Here is a 14,811-nt window from a genome sequence, read left to right as displayed (position 1 = left end):
TGACACACATACACACACAGTGACACACACACACACACACACATCCCCGTTCCACCAGATATACCAAATATTCATTCTTGTGCCGTAACTCTTAACTGTCATATCTGTATACCTACCTCAGGGTCCAAACGACTTTAATACAGAGTAGATTCGAACCTAACTGACAGACCAAGACAAAAAAGTTCTCATCAAGGGAGACTTTAATGCACGCTCGCCATTTTGGGAGAAAGGCTGCCAGTCGATCACTAGCAATCGTTTTATTGAAAACATTGTAGATGCTTCTCTATACCTACTTAACGATGGCAGAATAACATGTGTCCCAGACAATCCAAGTCATAGAGCAACTGCCATAGATCTTACTTTAATCTCACCAGATTTGGCACCAATATGTGACTGGCATACACTGAATGACACTCTTAATAGTGATCATTTGCCTATTATCACAAGACTTGAATAAAAAATATCTCAGTCGATAGATCCAACCAAGGATAAGATTCCAAAATATAATTACAGACTTGCGAACTGGGATAAATTCAGAAGTTCACTCTCATCGTTTCAAATTAACAACATAAATGATACAGATGTCAACAATTTATATTCAATATTTACAAATGCAGTCATCACCGCTGCAAATGAATCTATTCCAAAGTTCAAATCGATTAAAGATCATAAGCACTCTGGTAATATCTGGTGGAATGAGGCTTGTGAAGCAGCAAAGAAAGAAAAGAAGTCAAAATTCAAAATATACTTAAAAGTACAATCCCCACCCCACCCCCCACCCCCCCACCCCCACCCCCCCAACAAAATCATTTATAGATGAAAAAAGCTAAAAATAAAGCAAATAGTGTTAACGCACAAGCAAAAAGGCAGTACTGGTCATCTTTCTGCACAAATGAAGTTTTCAATCACAAAGATATGCAAAAGGAATGGGAAAAACTAAAAACAATGAAAAATGGAATATATTTACCACAATGCCCTATTAAACTGGACCATACAGATCTACCTTCAAATATTCAAAAGGCAGAGGTTTTTGCTGACATGTTTGGTAATCATAGTACAAACACTGGTTTGTCAGAAGAAAATAGAAAGTATAGAGAAAGCCAAGAGAAAAATGAAGAATATCAAGATTCAGAGAGCGTAAATCACCTATATATAAATAGTGAAATAACACCAGATGAAATAAAGGAATGTCAGCTGGTTTAGACGGACTTTCAAACGAAATGTTGAGACATTTACCTGGAAATCTGACTGATTTCTTACACTTAATTTTAAAGAAATGTTGGTCTGATGGTGACATTCCTCTTGTATGGAAACAATCAATCGTTGTCCCAGTACACAAACAGGGCAAACACAGAACAGATAAAAATAGTTATCGACTAATTGCCTTAACATCGCATGTATGCAAACTAATGGAAAAAATTGCTCTAAAAAGACTTGTTCATTATTGTGAGAAGTACAGTGTAATTCCTATAAACCAAGCTGGCTTTAGAAAAGGTAGATCCTCCACAGAACATCTAGTCAAACTGACTACACAGGTAAAGCAACAGTTTGCAAGGCGAAAAAACGTACTAGCGACTTTTTTTTTATGTGAAAAAAGCATACGACCAAGTGTGGCATGCTCGACTTTTATATAAACTGAAAAATATTGGTATCACAGGAAACATATATGATTATATTTGAAGTTTTTTATCAGATAGATTTATACAAGTAAGAATAAGAAATATCTACTCAAACCTCAGACAATTACACATGGGGTTACCACAAGGATCAGTAATTTCACCGATTTTATTCAATATATTATTAGCAGATCTACCTAACAAGCTAGCTAAAGATACAGTCTTGGTTCAATTTACTGATGACATTTGTTTATGGATGAAGGTGACAATGAAAAATAAAACGCCTACTAGGACATTGAATTACATAAAGAAAATATACCGGTGGGAACTTGATAAAATCAGCAACTTTATGACAGAAAATGGCTTATCATTGTCCTTAGAAAAAACAAATATGATGCTATTTAATACAGGATCAGACCCAGAAAAGTTCCCCGTGTTTACAATAAATGGTACTATCATCATATATACACAATCTTTTAAATTTTTGGGAGTCTATCTTTCTTCAAAGCTTTCGTGGAATTATCATATTGACTATATACTAAGCAAAGCAAGAAAAGGTCTAAATTTCCTTAAAATAATTTGCAAACAGCACTGGGGACAAGATACCAAAGCGTTGATATCTCTCGCTACCTCCCTCATACGTTCACGCTTGACATACGCTCAAGAGGTATTTTTCAGTGCTCCACTGCATTTGTTAAAGAAGCTGCAAAGCATTGATTGTAAGGCTTATAAACTCGCTCTAGGTGTGCCCATTCTTACATCAAATTTAGGGACTTACAGAGAAACAGGTGTTTTATCTTGATGAACAAAGGAAAGCTTCAGTCGCGAAATTCATTTTCAAATCTTTCGCATATGAAACCTTTTCAGAAGAAGCTAATTTGAGTTCACAAAAAGATTTTGCTAAAAGAGCTAAGACGATACACTCTATAACATCCATTAATACATTTGCATCAGATATCATTAGTGCTACAGAATCAAAAGACAAGCAAATTGCAAAAATACCTACTTTTTCACCAGTCCCTGAATGGGAGCAGTGTAAAGCTACCTTTGACATGGATTATACAGATTTATCCAAGAACCAGTCACCATTTTTGTTAAAACCTGAAGTGCTCTCCCATATAGAAAATCAATATTCAAATTATCTAAAAATATACACAGATGAATCTGTTCTAGAAGATGGTAATTCAGGAATGGCTTTTGTAATTCCTTCATTTAGAATAGAAAAATTATACTATATTGGTAGACAATATTCCATTTTCACAGCTGAACTTATAGCCATACTTATGGCCTTCAATTATATTTCAGACATTCCGAAAACTGTAAGTGAAATTTTATTATGTGTAGACTCGAAGTCAGTATTACAAACTATAGAATCTCCAAATTCAAAGAAGCGAATTGAGATGACAATGGAAATAAAACATATTATTCACCAACTGACAAAACAGGGCATTAAAATAACTTTCTGTTGGGTACCTTTGCACTGTGGAATATCTTCAAATGAGTGGGTAGACCAAGTAGCTAGAAGAGCAGCATGTAATTTCGAAGGCGCAATACAAATTGACATCCAGTTAGATCTACATGAATGCATTAGTTGTATAGAAAATGTATCTAGAAATCGATTTAAGAAATTACTTATAGATTCAAATAATCAATATTACCAATGTTGTGTAAACACAAAGAATGCAGCTAATCCCAAACATTTTCTAAATTTGACACCAGCAGCACATTCAAGACAAATTACAAGTCTAATGTATAGAATTCGTTTAAATGCCTTTCATACAAAATTTTCTAAAAATATAAAATGTATATGCGGTAAGCAAATAACTGTAAGCCATCTACTCAATCATTGTCCGAGCATAAGACAGTTAATTCCAAAAGATGTAGTTGATGACTTTATTTCATTAGCCACTGAAAAGATTTTGAATGATTATTCATTGATTAGAATGTTTTTGGAAATTTTAAACTCCAGTCCAGTTGGTATCCTCCTTTGATGTATTATAATTAATGTTGTTATTTATATTTACATTGTTGTAGGTTAATACTTGTTGATATGCATATACATATTCTCCTTCCCATGACACCTCATTCAATGCACACCACAATCTCTTTAGACTTTTTCTTATAATATACTTTTCCTCTGATACATAACATGAACACTTTTTTTACACTAATATTCACATGCATTCCCTTTCCTTACTTTACTCCTTTCCGTCTAAAAACACTTATAGTGAATAGACGTTAAACTGAAGAACACACACACACAAACACACACACAACACACACACACAGGACACACAACCATATACAGACACTAAGACACAAAAACATGTGCAACATGTTTTGAGCACAAACACACTACCACACACTCCCTAATCCCTCCCCTACCCAATCCCTGACCCACCCACACAAACGTTTTATGACTTTGATGATGTCCTACTGTCACTGTCGGGCTTTGAGCCCTTTTCCTCCCCACCTTCCCCATCCACTCCTCCCTCCCCCTGTTCCTTTCCCACCACCACCTCCACCTGGGACAGCTGGCTGCAGGTGCTGTCGTCCAGCGAGGGGCTGGCCTGAGTGGTGCTATCCGCCGCCAGGGGGTAGGAGGTGTGGGGATGGGTGGAGGGAGTGGGGAGAGTGCAGATCTCCAGCAGCTGTCGCAGGGTCTGGTTCTCCTGCTCCAGGTGGGTGATGCGCTCCTGGGTCCTGGAGGAGTGCTGGTCATCCAACCGGATGGCCTGCTGCATCACTGTGGCCATCTCCTCCACCTTCACCAGCAGCCGGCACACCTCCTCCTGCCACAGTCACCAGCATCATCATCATCATCATCATAGCAGCTGGCACACCTCCTCCTGCCACAGTCATCATCATCATAGCAGCCGGCACATCTCCTCTTGCCACAGTCACCAGCAGCAGCATCATCATCATCATCATCATCATAGCAGCCAGCACATCTCCCAGCATCATCATCATCATCATCATCATCATCATAGCAGCCGGCACATCTCCTTCTGCCACAGTTATCATCATCATCATCATCAGCAGCAGCAGCATCATCATAGCAGCCGGCACACCTCCTCCTGCCACAGTTATCATCATCATCATCATCATAGCAGCCGGCACATCTCCCAGCATCATCATCATCATCATCATCATCATCATAGCAGCCGGCACATCTCCTCCTGCCACAGTCATCATCATCATCATCATCATAGCAGCCGGCACACCTCCTCCTGCCACAGTTATCATCATCATCATCATCATCATCATCGTAGCAGCCGGCACATCTCCTCCAGCCACAGTCATCATCATCATCATCATTGCAGCTGGCACACCTCCTCCTGCCACAGTCACCATCATCATCATCATCATCATCGTCCCTTACAGTCTCTGTGACACAGCCACACTCCAGACTCAAAGGGTTCTATGTTTGAATCCCAGTCACGCCGTCACCACCATCATTAACAACCCTTGTAGTCTCTGTCACACAGACTCAACACTCAAAAAGGGTTCTAAGTTTGAATCCCAGTTGCAACACCTCGTGGGTAACACCTCATATATTGACTATCAGACTGATGGACTCAAGACTCAAAAGGGTCCCACGTTTGGATCCTGGTCATAGCCCCTGGTGGGTAACTCTTCTCACATACTCTGTCAGACAGCCAGACTCAAGACTCAAAAGGGTCCAAGGAACTCACCGCAAGTATGCTTGGGGAACAGGGTGTGAAACCTGAGGCCATCATGAAAGCAGAACATGAAAAGCCACAGACTTTGGGACAATTCTATATTTGATGCCGAATGAGTATGAAACTGGCTGTGTTTGGAGGACTTGGAATGAGTGGCGTGGGAGTATTACCACTAACAGTCATACTAGGATCCTTTTCATTGACTACAGCTCTGCGTTCAACACATTAGTACCATCAAAACTACATTTTAAATTGAAAGACCTCTCGCTGCCTAAATCAATTTGTGCATGGATCCTAGATTTTCTAAGATGCAGACCGCAAGTTGTTAAAGTTGGTGACCTCAACTCCTCCACATGTATTCTCACCATAGGCGTCCCACATGGATGTGTTCTATCCCCACTGTTGTACTCACTATTCACACATGACTGTGCAACTCGTAATGAATTTAACACCATTGTCATGTTTGCCGATGATACTACCCTAGAAGGGCTGATTATGAACAGTGATGAGTCAAAATATAGGGAAGAAGCACTAGAATTTGTCAGCTGGTGTGATCAAAACAACTTAGAACTCAACGTGTCAAAAACAAAAGATTTAATTCTAGATTTCAGGAAGACCAGATCTGACCCCTCACCACTTGTCATTAGTTTCAGTTTCAGTAGCTCAAGGAGGCGTCACTGCGTTCGGACAAATCCATATACGCTACACCACATCTGCCAAGCAGATGCCTGACCAGCAGCGTAACCCAACGCGCTTAGTCAGGCCTTGAGGAAAAAAAAAAAAACAAAAAAAAATTGTCATTAAAGACAAGCAAGTAGAGATCATCAGCGAATTTAAATTTCTTGGACTGATCATTTCCAACAATTTGAAATGGGAGAAAAATACTGAAAAAATTGTTAAGAAAGTACAACAGCGCCTGTACTTTTTTCGGCGCCTCAAAAAGTTCAGAATTAGAAAAGAAATTATGGTTGATTTCTACCGAGCAGTCACTGAAAGCGTGCTAACCTTCTCTATTACTGTTTGGTACGGAAACATTTCCAAGGCAGAAGTCGCAGCCCTGAACAGAACCGTAAAAACTGCCACCAACATTACCAGGGCTGATCTACCTTCTCTAGAAGCGGCTACTCAAAAAAGCAAAATCGATCAGCCAGGATGAATCACATCCAGCTTTTGGGATTTTCAAGATGCTCCCCTCTGGTCAACGGTACAGAAGTATCGCTTCGCCAATAGCTTCTTCCCCAAATCAGTCAATGCCCTGTCTCTCAAACAAATCAAATATGATAAACAGAATTGTGCAATCAACAACCATCTACCTGAAGATCTAGTCAATCAGCTCCATCCACATGTAATATGCGGCTTCTGTTCAAATGTGTGTGTGTGTGTGTCTGTAAGAGAGAGAGAGAGAGAGAGAGAGAGAGAGAGAGAGTGTGTGTGTGTGTGTGTGTGTGTGTGTGTGTGTGTGTGTGTGTGTGTGTGTGTGTGTGTGCATGTGTGTGTGTGTGTGTGTGTGTGTGCATGTGTGTGTGTCAAGTCAAGTCAAGTCAAGTCAAAATGATCTTTATTGAGGGTAAAAGAATAAGCTTATATACAGCTTTTTTACATCCTGCCCTCATAAAAAAAGATAAGAAAATTATTTTCTTTTAATTTAAAAAGGAAGAAATGGGGGAAGTGGGGGTCTGGAAAGGATATATGGAAATAAACAATTATAAGAAATACACAAAAATTCTACCGAGAACAACAACAACAACAACAGAAATAATACAAGCGTAAATAGCAATAAATTTACATATGATACTGACACGATTACAACATGCAATGCGACATTCTTACATCATTAACTTAATTCAGGAAGAAAAGAGAGAGAGGAAAAACGGGAGAGAAAGCTACATACACACACACACACACACACACAAATATATATATATATATATATATATAGAGAGAGAGAGAGAGAGAGAGAGAGAGAGAGAAAACAGACAGACGGGTAAAGGTAACAGTCGAGAGATGGAAAGGAGACAGAAAGTCAGAAGGACAAAGAAGGTTTAAAGTTAGAAAAATCAGAAGGACAAAGAAGGTTTAAAGTTAGAAAAATAGACAGACAAGTATATAGACAGCAGATACAATGATAGTCAAATCGAAGGATCAATGGATCATATATTTTCCATCAAATATTTCTCAAGTGCTTTTTTGAATGGTTGCTTTAGACGACATGACTTTAAAGGAGGTAAACCATTCCATATCATTCCCCCAGAAAATGTTAAACTAGATTTATATAAATTGTTTCGGGGTCGTGGAAAAGATAGTTTGTGAGTGTGTCTATTTTCATTAGTAATAAAATTCTGGGTTATTTTCTTTGGTGCCGTTCCATTCGCTATACTGTGCATACACACACATTTGTTAAGTAACAGTCGACTTTTGAGCGGAAGAATGTCTAAATTTTTATAGTGTGTGTGCATGTGTGTGTGTGCGCGCATGTGTGTGTGTGTGTGTGTGTGTGTGTGTGTGTGCAGTGCGTGTATGTGTGAGTATGCACAAGTTTTTACATTGTTATGCACTTGTATGTATCCTAATTTCTACTGTATCTGTGTTTGTGTATGATTTTCGATTTATGTTCGTACCTTGTTATGTACTATTCCCCCCAACATTCTTTGTGACCCCGGTACACTTGGTAATAAAGACATATTCTACTCTATTCTATTCTAAAATGGTGCAGATGATGAGGCAGACAAGTTCAAGAGAACCAAAGATGACTGTGCTTTCTTCAAGGACGTTATTTTTGGGTATACCTAAATCAGTGTGATTGAGTGGAATGGACATCTGATTTCAAAGAATGTGTCAAAGCTGAAGAAGGATACATGGAAAAGCTGACATGGAACTGTTATGTGTACGTATGCCCAAACAGCTGTATTTAGATACTTATCATTCCCCAAACGGAGTATGGCTGCCTACATGGTGGGGTAAAAATGGTCATACTCATAAAAGCCCACTTGTGTACATACAAGTGAACATGGGAGTTGCAGCCCATGAACGAAGAAGAGGAAGAAAAAAATACTGATAAACCTTCCTTGTATTACTCCTCCAAGAAAATCGATAGTAACAAGAACATGCCAGCAGGGTTACCTTGGAGCGGACCTGTCTGTGGGCGATGGTGGCGTCCAGCCGGTTGGCGTGCAGCAGGTGCACAGTGTGCTGACGGTACTTATGCATGATGAGCTGCAGCGCCGACTGGTGCTCCTCCACAGCCATCTGCAGCTCCTGCTTCTCCTGCTGCAACTCTCGGATCTGACGGTTCTCCTGGGCGATTCCCATTACCAGACTGGAGCGAGGCCGGTGCTTGGCCATCTCGTTCAGCTCCGTGATGTCATCCTGGTACTGAAACATCAGGCCACATATTTAGCACTCTCAACATTTCCATTACCAGCGCTTGCATACGTGAGAGCGCATGTGTGTGTGTGACTTTCAGTCTCAAGATGGCATCAAAGCATGCTTTTCCATATGCTATATTATGTTTTATAGAAAATGCAATTACTTTTCACTTCTAATGACGATTGTTTTGAAATTCAAATTTCAATATGTTACAACTGAAGTGTTGTAACATCCTTACCTGTTTCATGGCTTCAATGCGTTTATGCAGAACTTGGGAGGTGGACATGATGGAGTCTGCATTAGCATCTTGTTCTTTCAGTCGTGAAATCAATGTTCGAGCATCACTGAGCAGCTTCTCCACAGTCAGGGCCATCCTACTGCTGGTTCAACACTTCTGGAACAGAAAAAAACAATAGGATTATGTAATTCAAAACACAAGAAAATAAAATGAATTGATCTCTTGCCAATTCTGTCCAAGAAGGTAAGAATTTCTTGAATAATAATTATAATCATAATCATCCTCACCATCATGATAAAACATGAGGCTGAGAAGAATCATCCAATGCCAAGGCCATACTAGTGTTACAGCACCCCTCAGATGAAATTGTATATTCATAGAGCTTTTGACAGTTTCAGAGACCACAAATAAAGAGCAGAAAGTGATGTTAAAATGGAGGAGAAACAAGCTTTCCAATTTATGGATGCTTTCCAGTATCTCCTTCAGTTAAAATCTTGACCAGTTAATAAAGGATAAGTGGATAGATATATATTTATGTACTTCTGTTGCATAATCTGTTACAATACTAACGTGAAACACTTCTTAGTAATGTATTCAAATCAAATGATATCATGTTGCTTATCACCCAGCCAACTGCAAATGGGCCATTTCAGGGCTGATCAATAACCAGTTCTTGCAAGTAACACAAAATAATGTTTAAAAGTTCATTAAAGCACAAAAGAATTGCTGTGTGCACATATCTTCCCCTCCACACATCTGTTTGACTGGCGGAATAGACATCCATGCCTTGTTGTCAAAAATTGTGGACACTGCCAATGTACTGAAACCACATTTAAAATATTAAGGTAGTAAAAAGATCACATCAACAATGTATGTCTCAGAACATGTAAAATTCAAAACATTAATTTCCCTTAGGAAAGTTCTGGAAAATGGTGACCAGGGGGGCATCCCAGATCAGGATCTTCATGGAGCTAGCTGTAAAATGTTTGTGCCTGTTATGGTGATACCACGCTGAGCCCAGCAGTCAATCAACAGATGTCTGACACTCAGTCAGAGGCTGCTTGCATGGCACACACCATGGAGGTTCTTCACCTTTCACACAAAAAGAATATGTCAGGTAAGAATGACCCATGCACAGCCTGCAGACAATAATTTCCTGTTTCCAACAATGGAAGGAAGGAATTCCTTTCGGTCTAGACAGATCTAAAACAGCTTGTTGTCAGTTTGCAGATTCCATTCCTCCTGCCAGAGGTGTCCCACTTAGGAATGAACTCTTTGCCAAAAATCCATGTAAAAGTGACAGGGCATGACAAAAGGATTCCTAATCTATGGACATTTTTGCCAGCTGATCAGCCACTTCATTCCCTTGAACACTCACATGACCTGGAACCCATGCCAGAATGACATTGTAACCTTTGTGTTAAAAAAACACAAAAAAAAACCTAATCATGAGCCAGCTTCAAAGCAAGAACTAAGGTTGTCAGTTCAGCCATGTATACAGTGCTGCTAGTCAGGAGATGATGTTCAGCTATGGGGGTGCTAACAGTGGATAGGTATGGTAATGTATTCATTTTATCACAGTATAACTTGACTTGAAATCTTTTACCTGTAAAATCCCATCCCCAAACCCCACCCCCTCCGCACCCCTACACCTTTTTTTTCTTTTTTTTTTCCTGACAGCAGCATTTATAACACTTGGACATTTAGAATTTCATTGAAACCTTTACAGGTCTGCATTGTTACTGTTACTGTCAGCAGCAGGAAACATTTCTAAAGATAAAATCCATGGGGTCATTATAACAAATGTACATCGCAAAACAGCAAGAATACATACATCGATTTCGAAATTTAAAAAAAAAAGAAAAGAAAAAAAGAAAGTTAACAACGCTGGAACAGGCAACTGAAAGCAAGAGATTACGACATTATAAAGTAAAACCATGGGAATGTTTTTGCAACTAAGCCACTACAAAGGGGAAGAACAAGAATGGGTAGTCCACGTTCATGCTGGCTCACCACGAGTTTTTCTCTTGTCTTACTGAACCTACCTTGTTCTCTGCCAATAAAAAAACGATAAACGATGCCGATCACTGAAAATTTAACGAGAAAGAAATAAAATTAAATATTCCTTGTCAACAATGCACACAACTTAGTCTGCACAGAGCGGAAGTCCGGAACAAGCGACACAACTCTGCCCCTCTGTTTTCAATGGAAGACAAAAATAGGAACAGCAGAACAGCAGAGCAGATTTTCAGTTCAGTTCTCAATCAAGCAGGGGTCAGTGCTTTCGGACAAATCCATACACGATCTACCATTTCTGCTAACCATATGCCTGATCAGCAGCGTAACCCAACGCGCTTAATCAGGGTTTAAGGGAAATAAAATTAAATAAATAAATGACTCGTCGGAAACTTGATGTAATAAATAAATTAAATAATATAACTTGATATACATTTGAAAAATAATAGAATTATTTCTGAAAAATTAATAATAATAAAATGATGATAATAATAATAATGGTAAGAATAATAATAATAATAAATAATAATAATAATGAATTATTATTCAATTGTCAAGTTTAACTAATCAAATAAATGAATAAACTGCTGATCTGAATGAATGAATAACTTGAACAAATAATTAGTGATAATCAGTGATAAAAGCGGGTACTTTAAGTAGATTAATATATAGCGGTGCAGGGGAAGTTAAGCAAAAGGCAAAAGACTAAAAGTATTCCGTGCAACGCGGCTCCCAGTGGAGCATATACTGGTCAGCAAGATCATGGCGTACTGCGAAGAGCACCAGATTCTCTGCACAGAACAGTACGGATTCCGGAAGGGGCGCTCATGCGAAACGCGGCTACTCTGCTTTGTGGACGAAGTGTCTGAGGCCTTTGAACAGGGATACCAGGAGGACTTACTTGTCTTTGATTTCTCGAAGGCCTTCGACAAAGTAAATCACAGCCTCATGACCCACAAGCTTCGACACCATGGCATTGTCGGGAACATCAACACCTGGATCCAGAACTTCCTCAGTGATAGGAAGCAGTCGGTAGTTGTCAATGGTTCCAGGTCAGAGCTTGCTCCAGTAGACTCAAGAGTCCCACAGGGCTCCGTCCTTGGGCCGAGCCTGTTTCTACTCTATATCAATGACCTACCGACCAGACTGTCCGCCAGGGCCAGGCTCTTTGCTGATAACACTGCCTGCCACCGTGACAAAGACGTCAAGACAGCCGAAGACCAAGACTGAGGAACTGCAAGCTGATGTGGACACCCTAGCTTCCTGGGAACAGCGCTGGAAGATGTCTTTCCACCCCCAGAAATGCTCCAAAGTCCATATGACCCGCCGCCGGACAACTCGGGAGCACAGTTACAAACCGTGTTCACGGCCACCGACTCCAGGAGGAGACCCAGGTCAAGTACCTCGGCGTCACACTCACCAAGGACCTGAAGTGGGCCCCGCATATCAACAGCATCACCAACAAAAAGGGGCGCGACTCTGTTGCTGACCCGAGGTTCAAATTTTGCTCTGTTTGGGTCCATTACAGTTTGCGTACAGGGCTAGACGATGTGTTGATGATGCAACAATTTCTTAATTGATCTAATCGCCAGCTGTGTGTGGGATCCCCACACCACTGAAGACATTAATACCATCGAAAAGGTGCAGCGTAGAGTAGCTCGCTGGCTCTCACACCGCTTCCGCCAAACCTCCAGTGTGGACGACATGCTCCTTGACCTGGAATGGCCAACGCTGCAAGCCAGACGGAGGCGTGCGAGACTCACCATGTTCTACAAGGTGCACAACGCCTCGTACACATTGATTCCAAATATCTCCCCTCTGTCAGCCGCCTCAGCCATATAACTAGAATGTCCCACCCCCTGCAATACGACATCCCATCCAACAGGACACAGTACCGGCAGATGACATTCTTTCCAAGAACCATCCCGGAATGGAACAACTTGCCCACTGAAGCCGCCACTGCGCCATCTCTGGCAGCCTTCCAGGCCAGGGTGGCAAACCTCTGACCAGCTCCAAACAACAGCAAACTACCCCCCACCCCCACCCCCGCCCCCCACACCCCCTCCCCACAAAATCCTCCTAATCCTGTTAAACCTAGAATTAACTAAAACAGCCCACTCGGAATCACACTCCGGAAAAGAATTCGTGTAGCAGATTCATCGACAAGTCGATGTTGGCTACCCATCCAAAAGAAGAAGAAGAGTATGAATGCAGTGAAAAGGGCCACTACTGGCGCCTTAGATTACAATGATATCGCCCTTGCACGGCATGGTGATTGCCGCACACACCGACCCAAGCGCCGAAAATGCACACTCACAAACACGCACTGAACACGCGCGCGCGCTGCCGCGCGCACAACACGGCTGAGACATAACAGCAACAACTTGATTCCGACGCAACATTCTCACTGCACAAATACGAAGGCCGGCTAACTCTCTGACTGACGAACAACTATGCGAACTAAAGGCCCAACTGCACATACTAACACGAGTCCCAGCTCTCTCTCTCTCTCTCTCTCTCTCACACACACACACACACACACACACACACACACACACAGGGAACACGCACGCACTCAGTCACACGGCACCGCACACACACACACACACACACACACACACACATCACCGCCATACAACACTGGCAGTATCGCACGGCCGGCTGCCCCCAGCCCCACTGCACCCAGACTCACCCCCTCTCTCCCACACTGACACATTCCTGTTTCCGCATCTCCCACAACACACACACACACACACACCCACCGAGCCCCATGACGTGACACATACAGAAATATACACATATTGGCGGCCTCAAGTTGTTGAAAATTACCGTATTGCCAGTTTGCCGCACTGAAGGGGAGTGGGAAAAGATATCTGATGCCATGGACGTGGCATCTAGTACGTTGGCGTGTTGCTCGTCTAATGTAGGCAATTTGGGATGGCCTAGAGAGAGACCCTGTTCCATTTTGAAGAAATCTGCGCAATGCTGGTTTGGAAATGATGCCAATATTAGCTTGATTAGCACTTGAAGAGGATCATGCTCAACATTTCATGCTAGACTTACGGTCGCTTTTCACTTCTGCCATTTTTTCTGTGAGGCGATCAATTGTTGTGATGACATTGCACCTTGTTTGTTTTCTGATATATAGGCCTTCAAGTCATTCACTTTTCATTTTTCTTAAGATTTCAGATTTTCCCGTGCAGCCCGGTGTGTACACGGCTCATTGTTGTTTCGCTGCCGCGACCATGAACAAGCCTATCAGTGAGTTCGCTCTGATTTCCCTCAGCACCTGCATGTCCAGGGCAGTTGGAATACACTAGTCCATGTAAGCCGGCTTTTGTATCTGCTAGCACGTACAATGAACCTCCTACAAAAATCAAAACAAATAAACTGAAAAGTGGAATGGTGAGCCCCGTGTCGATACTCCCCCGCGTCAATACTCCCCCGTGTCGATACTCGCCCGCGTCAATACTCCCCCGTGTCGATACTCCCCCGTGTCAATAGTCCCTCTCACAAAGATCCAAAAACAATCAAATACAGATGAATGTATATATTTGTGATTGTTAATGCTTTCTGCTTGATCAAAGTTGTGTTGTGGAATGATGAATGTGTTATGTGTTCTCTTCATAACAGCCGTCCGCGTTCAGAGTTGAGCAGCGACTTGTGTGTTAGGCCCGCTGTTGTGTGGGCTCGCTGCCTTGTAGTCCGGGCCGTGTTACACGGACTTAGACTTTTTCATCACGACTCAGTGTATCTGGTGGCAAAAGCTCGCTCTCTCTCTCTCTTCGTCTCTCATTTTCTGTTTCTCTGTCTCTCCCCCTCTCTGCCACTCTCTCTCTGTCTCTTTCTGTCAGTCTCTCTCTCTCTCTGTCAGTCTCTCTGTCAGTCTCTC

At 41.6% G+C, this 14,811-nt stretch overlaps 1 protein-coding gene across 4 annotated transcripts; it reads right to left on the bottom strand.

Annotated features, from left to right (window-relative positions):
• Nucleotides 1–801: 801 nt before the first annotated feature.
• On the bottom strand, nucleotides 802–13,347 carry LOC143286851 (FGFR1 oncogene partner 2 homolog). Of its 4 annotated transcripts, none has more exons than XM_076594688.1 (4): nucleotides 13,237–13,347; nucleotides 8,904–9,059; nucleotides 8,420–8,671; nucleotides 802–4,408 (listed from the first exon to the last, which is right to left on the bottom strand). In XM_076594688.1, exons 2-4 carry the CDS (start codon nucleotides 9,036–9,038, stop codon nucleotides 4,031–4,033), a joined length of 765 nt encoding a protein of 254 aa, XP_076450803.1. In that variant the 5' UTR covers nucleotides 9,039–9,059; nucleotides 13,237–13,347; the 3' UTR covers nucleotides 802–4,030. The 4 variants fall into 4 exon arrangements, with proteins under 4 accessions (XP_076450803.1, XP_076450804.1, XP_076450805.1 ...); XM_076594689.1 differs by having other exon boundaries at nucleotides 13,166–13,289; XM_076594690.1 differs by lacking the exon at nucleotides 13,237–13,347 and adding an exon at nucleotides 10,949–11,083 and having other exon boundaries at nucleotides 8,904–9,056.
• Nucleotides 13,348–14,811: the final 1,464 nt, after the last annotated feature.

This window comes from Babylonia areolata, chromosome 10 (assembly GCF_041734735.1).
Source record: "Babylonia areolata isolate BAREFJ2019XMU chromosome 10, ASM4173473v1, whole genome shotgun sequence".
NCBI lineage: Eukaryota > Metazoa > Mollusca > Gastropoda > Neogastropoda > Buccinidae > Babylonia > Babylonia areolata.
The sequence above is the reverse complement of the archived record's forward strand: the minus strand, read 5'-3'. Positions and strand labels throughout refer to the sequence as shown.